The sequence below is a fragment of the Juglans regia genome, chromosome 2 (assembly GCF_001411555.2).
Source record: "Juglans regia cultivar Chandler chromosome 2, Walnut 2.0, whole genome shotgun sequence".
Taxonomy (NCBI): Eukaryota; Viridiplantae; Streptophyta; class Magnoliopsida; order Fagales; family Juglandaceae; genus Juglans; species Juglans regia.
Window position 1 is genome coordinate 14,496,272 of NC_049902.1, and position 8,349 is coordinate 14,504,620.

At 36.5% G+C, this 8,349-nt stretch overlaps 1 protein-coding gene across 1 annotated transcript; it reads right to left on the reverse strand.

The window, feature by feature from the left end:
- Window positions 1-751: 751 nt before the first annotated feature.
- LOC108995748 lies at window positions 752-1,740 on the reverse strand. The gene is made up of 3 exons (XM_018971377.1): window positions 1,458-1,740; window positions 1,085-1,342; window positions 752-1,032 (listed from the first exon to the last, which is right to left on the reverse strand). The coding sequence occupies exons 1-3, from the start codon at window positions 1,738-1,740 to the stop codon at window positions 752-754; spliced, it is 822 nt and encodes a 273-aa protein (XP_018826922.1).
- Window positions 1,741-8,349: the final 6,609 nt, after the last annotated feature.

The window sequence follows — 8,349 nt, forward strand, 5'->3', positions numbered from 1 at the left end:
CATGTGCCAGGATTGGAAAAAGTATCGACGGTCGACTAGAGGAGATCGATTAGGTTTCAACACCACAACGCAGAGCTTATAGCCTCGATGCTCCAGTTCATCAATAGTATGATGGCTTCCTTGGCTGAGTTGCTCAAGCTACTCGAAGGATTAGCTTAGTATATTTTTAGTAGTATTTACATGTACTTAAGGAGCGTTGTCTCCAGTACTCGTATTGTTACATATATTTGGACATAGTATTGCTCAAAAAAATATTTTTCGCTGCAAATATTGCATATTGTTAGATGAATACTAGGTGCAATACATCTTTACTTATCATGAACGGGGGCAAGTAATCTTATGTTGCATGTCCCAAAGCTTTAGAGTCTGCCAAATCCTAAGTGAAAATCTAAGGGCATCACAACATTTCTTTGGGATTTGAAAGTAGAGATCTACCCTATGCTCAGCTATCTTATATTTTTGTATGAGGCTCATATATGCTTCTATATTCTCACACATTTATACACGTGCACAAACAATGTAAGGCCCGAAATGTAACCCCCGGCTCTTTATAAATAATATTACTAGATTATTATATTGTATATGATTGGTTGTCTTGATTGATGATGATGATGATAATATATTATATTATTATTTTATGGGAATTAGTTAGAAGAGGACAAGAATTTGATCCCTTGGCTACACCTTAGACCTATAATACGTCCTTAGATAATTTTCACTTTTTTTTTCTGAAAATGTCAAATATCGATCATTAGAGCAAATGCTGAATACATGAAGGATAGTCCTCAATGAGAATACAGTCCTCCAAGCAGGTCAGGGCAAATTTTGCTAAAACATGGGCAATTACATTGATTTCCCTAGGAACATGTTGGATAGACCATCCACGAACCTTGGATAATAACACCTTGATGTCTCTAATAACCATACCAGTTGAACTCCAACTCTCCTTTCCTTGTTGGACAGCCTTCACCACACCAAGAGAGTCCCCTTCTAAGATGAACTGGTGTAATCCCAATTCAACACACAAAGAGGCTATGATCAGGAGTTAAGGGAATAGTTGAGCATAAAGAGGCTATGATGTTACCATCTGAATCCCTGATAATCACACCAATTCCCAATCTCGAGTTACATTTATCTATGGCTGCATCCCAATTAGCCTTAAAGAATTTTGTTGGAGGGGCAAACCATTGTGTGATATGAGGCACCTGGACCTTAATCCTTTTTTCCGAGTTCTCTAGCCAAGTGCCAATGGCATTCAGCTCAGCAAGGACCTGTTTAGACACTTGGATGGGAGGGTGAAAATGCTTCTCAAATAGCCAAGAATTCCTTTTGTGCCAAACAGCTTTAGCAGTAACAGTTATCTCTATAAGTTCTAACAGTTATCTCTATAAGTTCCAATGGGGATAGTTGATCCAACATTGGCATCAAAATTTCTTTGAAGGAACCATCCTGCATACATAGTTTTTGTATCCTTCTAGAGCTCATAGACCACACATCTTGGGCTGCCGAACAAGTCCAGAAAGCATGTGCAACTGATTCAGGATGCATAGAGCAGATAGGACAAAGTGGAGACTCCACCACCTTTCTCTTGTGCAAGTTGAGATTAGTGGCAAGAGACTCACTAGCTGCTCTCCACAGAAAATATTTCGTGGCTGGGGGTGCCTTGATACCCCAAATCTTCTTCCAAAAGTTCGAGCTGATTGAGTGCCCTGATGGTTGTCCCAGTTTATTATCCTTCATGGTGCCCTGTAGTTGATATGCACTCCTCACCGAAAATTTACCATCTGCTGAGCATCTCCAAGTAAGCATATCATGGCTCCTACAAGGACTAATGATCATCTTACTTATTAGATCAACCTCAAAAGTTGAGAAAATGGCATATATGAGAGAAAGATCCCATTGCATTGTAGCTGGGTTAATTAGCTCAGAAACATAAGCCTCACTGTTCAGTATGCTTACTGGAGATTGAATTCTAAAAGTTGATGGGCAAGTGAGCCATTTTATCATGCCAAATTTTGATCTTTTTCCCGTCACCTACTCTCCATAGTAAACCCTCAGAGAGAATGGGTCTTGCTGAGAGGAAGCTCCTCCATACAAATGAGTCATTAGCTCTTGGTTTAGCTGAAAGGAAATCTGAGTTGACAAAATACTTGGCCTTGAGCACCTGGGCAGCAAGAGAAGTAGGATTTTGAAGAATCATCTAGCCTTGTTTAGCCAATAAGGCTAGATTAAAATGTTCAAATTCTCTAAAACCTAAGCCCCCTCTAGGTTTGGGTTTACCAAGGGCCTGCCAACTCAACCAGTGGATTTTTTAACTATTATCCTTTTGACCCCACCAAAAGGACTGCAGCAGCATGTGGTTGAGACTCCTTATAATGGTCTTTGGTAGTACTTTGAAGATGTCCATGTTATATGTAAGGATTGACTGCAGGACAGCTTTTAGCAAAGTTTCTTTCCCTACTTCAGACAAAACAATTTTTTTTTTATCACTTGATCTCATAATAAATATTTGATATCCAACCGGTGACCAACGTACTTAAGGTCATGATGTCTGTAAATCATTAAACATTAACCTCGTAACATAAAATAATCACAACCACTTTTCTTCTGATACACGGCCCTTAAATTGTATATTTAACCAAAGTCACGTACACAATCCCGTAACACATAAACCCATGGTACAGGCTCAAAAGTTATATTAAATTTTTAATTGGTGTTATAACCCATGCAAACTCTTGTGATCCATGCGAATTCGCGTAATGCATGCAAACCCGCAACCCAGAACCGTAGATCAGCATGCATGTAACCCCCCATATTTGTTTTCATGGAACCTAATAACAAGAACCCACTAGTCGTAATACACATGACTTCACACAACTCGTAATCCTTTTACCTGTGACCCGTACTACCTCTGAACTAATGTATGATTTGGACAATGAATTGAAATGAGATGAATTGAGTTGAAAATTAAAATTTGAATAAAATATTATTATAATATTATTTTTAATATTATTATTATTATAAAATTTGTAAAAAATTAAATTATTTATTATATTTTATATAAGAATTTGAAAATTTTGTAATGATAATATGAGTTGAAATCATTTCTCAATCCAATCGGCATAAACCTTAGTGTATGCTTGAGCCGAGTGACCCATGAACTAGCTAGACCAGACCTGTTAACGCATCCACCCCTAACCTACGAGGTGCATGAGAGAGAGAGAGAGAGAGAGAGAACGGAGACAGGTGCATGGCTGGTTCACAGTGCAGGTCTGGACAGAGGGAGGATGACGGTGCAACGAGGCTGAACCTGGGAGAGAGGTTCTTGCTCGTATGGATTGGCCGGTTTTCTGTGTGTAGAGACGGAGCACTAACCTCAAAGTGGTGCTAGCTGGTAATCTCCTCTTGTTTCAAGTGTGGTTCTGGCTTCTGTAGGATGCTTCCGACGCTTGCTAGTCTTGTTCTTTACATGTTCTTGCTTGTAGAAAAAACAGATGCTTGATGGTACTGTGGTCGACGACGCTGATTGGGTGGAGGTAATGTGTGGAGGATGAGATCACCGTGCAGGGGTTGAAAGTGTTACGGATCATCTTGCAGTTTTCACATGTTATCGGCCGGTAGGGTGTTGGGTAACACGAGTTGGGTCCATTTTATGGGCTTGACGCATGTGCCCGGAGGTTGTTTTGGGTCTATTTGGTCTAATGGGCTTATTTTTGGGCTTTTAAGGGTCCTCGACTCCTTTCTCTTTGTGCTCAGTAAATGGGTTGGGCCATTTAATAGACCTAACCGAATTTTTGAGCTTGCCTATAATTTTATGTAGCAAGTCACATGATAAATTGTAATGAGCCGGGTTTGAATTTAGGCCCATTAAAATTATTTTTATTTGATTTCTAATAATATCGGACCGGATTATGAGGTGGGGTTGGATTTTTATCACGTGCATATCTGCATCATACATTGCAGTTGGTAGGCGTGCTTTTGCGAGTAGTCACTAATAGAACATGAGATGCCCAATTAGTTTGGGTCTTGATGATGTGTAATGGATTGAAAGGGATAGCCATGTTGCTCATGGGCGGCCACCTTTTTTTTTTTTTTTTAGCTTTTTTGTGTTAGGACTCACTTTAAGTGCCTTCGTTTTCACAACTAGTATCTTAGGGCTTTCTAATTGCTAGTCAAATGAAGCCTTTTTGTGATTATATCGAATATTTCAAATATTTGTTTGTGATGCATATGGCTTAGTTAATAATTGTCAAAGCTAGGTTAAGTTAGACTACAAGTGCTATACTCCATACTCTTCTCCTATTTTCCTCCCACCATGTAAGATGTGGCATATTTATCATCATTAGATGATAAAGAATCATCCAATAAAAGATCATTCAATGATAATAAAACTAAACAAACATATAGATTAGAAAAATCTCACAAACCCAACAAAAAATCAAAACAAACTTACAAAAGTACAAATCAACAAAATCAAGTACTAATTGCACATATCTTCATAGACTTGAATATGTGCACGTACCATTTATGCACAAACCCACGAGCCACGGTTGTGGTCATAGGTCACACAAATATGTGCATATATCTTCAAAGATTTGTGGGCAGATCTATATGGCCAATGGTAGCCATGGTCGTGGTTGTGTGTCATTAAATTCACAAACTTGTCACCCACAGTCGCAGCCACCAACAATGGGTCTCAAACAAAATATGACCTACGACAATAAAAGGAGCGTAGAAGCTGGCTTAGAAGAGGAGGAGAAGAAGAACAAAAATGAGTGAGAAGAGAGGATAGTGGCCACTGAGGTGTGGAAGCCTCAAAGAAAGGGGGAGAAGAGAAGAGTATGGGAGGATGGAAGCTGAGAATGAGAAAAATGATAGGGGAGAGGAAAAAAAATGATATTTATAGTTAAGGATTCATTTCTAATATATATGATATTATGATTTATATTATTATATTATTATATATTTAAACGTATATATATAAAATATGCTGGGCTGGTTTGGACCCAGCCTGAGTTCCGTTCCTCAACTCTTTATAGCGTGCGAATTGAGTGTGCAGGTAGATGTCCACGCCTGCCAGTGGCAAGGGCCGAACCGAGGGGTAGGGAGACGGGCGGGCCGGATGTTGGGCCTCACCCACCACCGGTACCATTGGCCTCCATTTGATTCAACTTTCTACGACTCCAATTTCAATGCCTTTCTAGTATTTTTAGTAGGGCTGTTCAAAAAAACCTCTCGGTCGATTTTCTGAACCGACCCGACCTGAAAAACCCGATCCAGTTGAGGTAAAAAAGGGAACCGGTTAGCCGAACCCGTTTTCTTTTTTAAACGGTTAATACCCGATACCTGATTTATATAAAAACCTAATTGATTTTACCCTACCTGATATCAATAAGGCAGTAACACTCCTCTCTCTCGCTCGACGGCTCACTCTGCAGCTCTCAATCACTCTCTCCATCACAGCTCTCAATCATCTCTCTGTTGCAGCTTTACTCTCTCCCTCTCAACAATCTTGCAATCACATCTGAAGGCTGCTATTTCTGCCATCTTGCCAAAGCTTTCTGGACTCGTGAGGCACGCATCTGGAGCCATCTGAGGTACTTTGGGTTCATTTTCTTTTTGGGTTGATTTTCGTTTTCTTAAAAAACAAAAGTAATGGGAGACGGAACTCATGCATCATTCAATCAGTTTTAGTGCCACCTTTTCCAACGCTTCCTTTGTAATAAACTAGTGACTTCTTGAGACCAATGCATTCTTGAGCACTTCCTTCAACATGAGAATAAATTATAAAATCCTAGGTCTTATGATGTTGGTTGTCTGAATGATGCTCTCGTATTCTTTTTGAAAAATTAATTTTTAAAAAATCAAATTAATTAACATTATAAACTAAAAAATAGAAAAATATTCAGAAAAATGAAAACTTACTGTGTTTAGATATTGAACTGAGTTGAGTTGAGTTGAGTTGAGATTATAAAATATTGTTAGAATATTATTATTTATTATTATTATTATTTTAAAATTTGAAAAAGTTGAATTGTTTATTTTATTTTGTGTTGGGAATTAAAAAACGTTATAATGATGAGTTGAGATAAGTTAAGATGATTTTAAATTCCAAACCAAGCTATTATTAGAAAATTATAAGAAAAAGAAAAAAAATAATTTGAGAAGAAAATGAAAAAGGAAAATAATGTAAAAAGAACATAATAAATAATTATAAAAACTAATGCACAATGGGTCGCCCTTGTGTGTTGTAAAAAAAAAATTCAAAAAAAAAAAAGGGTTGGAATACCCGTTTCTTCCGAAATTTTGGGTCAAGTATTCGAGTAAACGGGTGAACGGAAACATCATTGAATCGGGTCGGGTCAGACTGTCAATTTTCGGGCCAGGTCAGATCGGGTGAACATTTATAAGTTTTAGCTAAAGTAGAAATAAAGAAATAATTAAAAATGTCATTTTAGTAGTTTAATCAAACTTATATAACTGATCTATGAGGGATGTCTTTAAAATAAATTAATTTGAGAAGTGATATAGTTACAAAAAAATTTTATAAAAATAAGCTCGCAAACTGGCGTGACTTAGTGTGATACGTTAGATATATTTTATAATAAAAATAATTTTATAATATAAAGTATCAAATCAAATCAAATCAGTTTACGAATTTACTCTTATGACTAAAGCATTTCAATTAACTAATCTATGCCTTATTGGCTAAACTTTTAAAGGTAAACACTGCTAAGTAAGACTTTTTGAGACTTAGGTGCTCTTTGGATAGTGAGTTGAGATGATGTGATGTGAGATGAATTGAGATTAAAGTTGAAAGTTGAATAAAATATTATTATAATATTATTTTTTAATATTATTATTATTTTGATATTTGAAAAAGTTAAATTGTTTATTATATTTTATGTGAAAATTTTTTAAAGTTGTAATGATAAGATGAAATGAAATTAGATGAAACACTTTCACTATCCAAATGAAGCCTTAATCAGGTTCAAAATGAAGCAATGCATTTCATCCTGGGTGGCTTAAACACGAAAAGTGGCTTGGAAGAAGTATTCGCACATAACACAACGTTACATTCACTTACGATAGTTTCTCTATTTCTTGTTTTGTTTTTGTAGCTTTATTAGAAGTGAAAACCGACGTCATCGGCGCGATTTTTGGGCAAAACCGACGCTGACCGACGTCTTAAAAAATGGGGGAGGGGCCGACCGTAACCGGTCGAGGGTGAGGAGGACACCAATCGAGGCGGTTCTCTACCGGGTCTCGGTCGACATCAGTTCTTTGGCAGTTCTACTGAGAGAATAATGAGAGAGAATGAGAGAGGGAGAGATGCATAGGAGAGAGAGAGAGAGAGAGAGAGAGAGAGAGAGAGAGAGAGAGAGAGAGAGAGTTACAGAGGAGAGTTCGGGAAGAAGACGATTCGGGAAGAAGAAGACTCTTATCGAAACGACGTCGTTTCACTTAAGTTTAAGTGGAACGGCGTCGTTTCAGACTTATTATTTTTTTCTTACGTCCTTAATAAAACGACGCCATTTGGTTTAATGCCAAACGGCGTCGTTTCCAATATCTGTTGTAATACTTATTAACTAAAACGACGTCGTTCCATTTAAACTTAAGTGGAACGGTGCCATTTTGATAAGGGTATATTAAAAAAAAAAAGATTTTATTATATCGGTCGGTTCAGCAGTCTGGTCCAGCTTCAAACCGAGACCGAACTACTGAATGTCGGTTTCTTGAAATTTCCATCGTACGCCGACCGGTTCTCCATCGGTTTCGGCCGGTTCCTAATGCGACTGGTCAGTTCGCATCGGTGGCGGCCGGTGCTGTCGATTTTTGTACAGCCCTAAGCTTTATAGTAATGACCCCTTTTTATAAAAGAATTTCAAAATAGTATTTATAAATTAATATAATTTAACGTGACATATTGACAGAGTCGACTTTTAAGACAAAATTTAAGTGAGTAATTCGTAATTATAATACAATAAAATATAAAATATTATATAAAATATTTTCAAAATTGTCAATAAAATAAATTTTTACTTAAAATCTTTAATAATTTTTTTTTAATTTATATTTAATACAACAACTTAAAATGAGGTCTCGATGCAAATTTTGTACTTCAATTTAGTAAGATCTTAAAAAATTTATTTTAAAATATAAATAATTCATTGTATTAAATATTAAATTTAATATTATGGGGCCTTGCACATATTAAAAAATATGAAAATTATTTAAAATCTGATTTAATGAAATGATTTTTATTTTTTTTTCATAAAAAAAAAAATACCTTACTTTTATTTTTTTATTTACTTATTTTTCATAGAAAAATTGTCATATCATTGAAAA

Coding starts and splice junctions, on each gene's coding strand:
- LOC108995748 (XM_018971377.1), bottom strand. CDS start 1,740: ATGAAGGATAATAAACTGGGACAACCATCAGGGCACTCAATCAGCTCG. Junction 1,343..1,457: donor TAGAAGGATACAAAAACTAT/GTATGCAGGATG, acceptor TTACTGCTAAAG/CTGTTTGGCACAAAAGGAAT. Junction 1,033..1,084: donor GATTATCAGGGATTCAGATG/GTAACATCATAG, acceptor TCCTGATCATAG/CCTCTTTGTGTGTTGAATTG.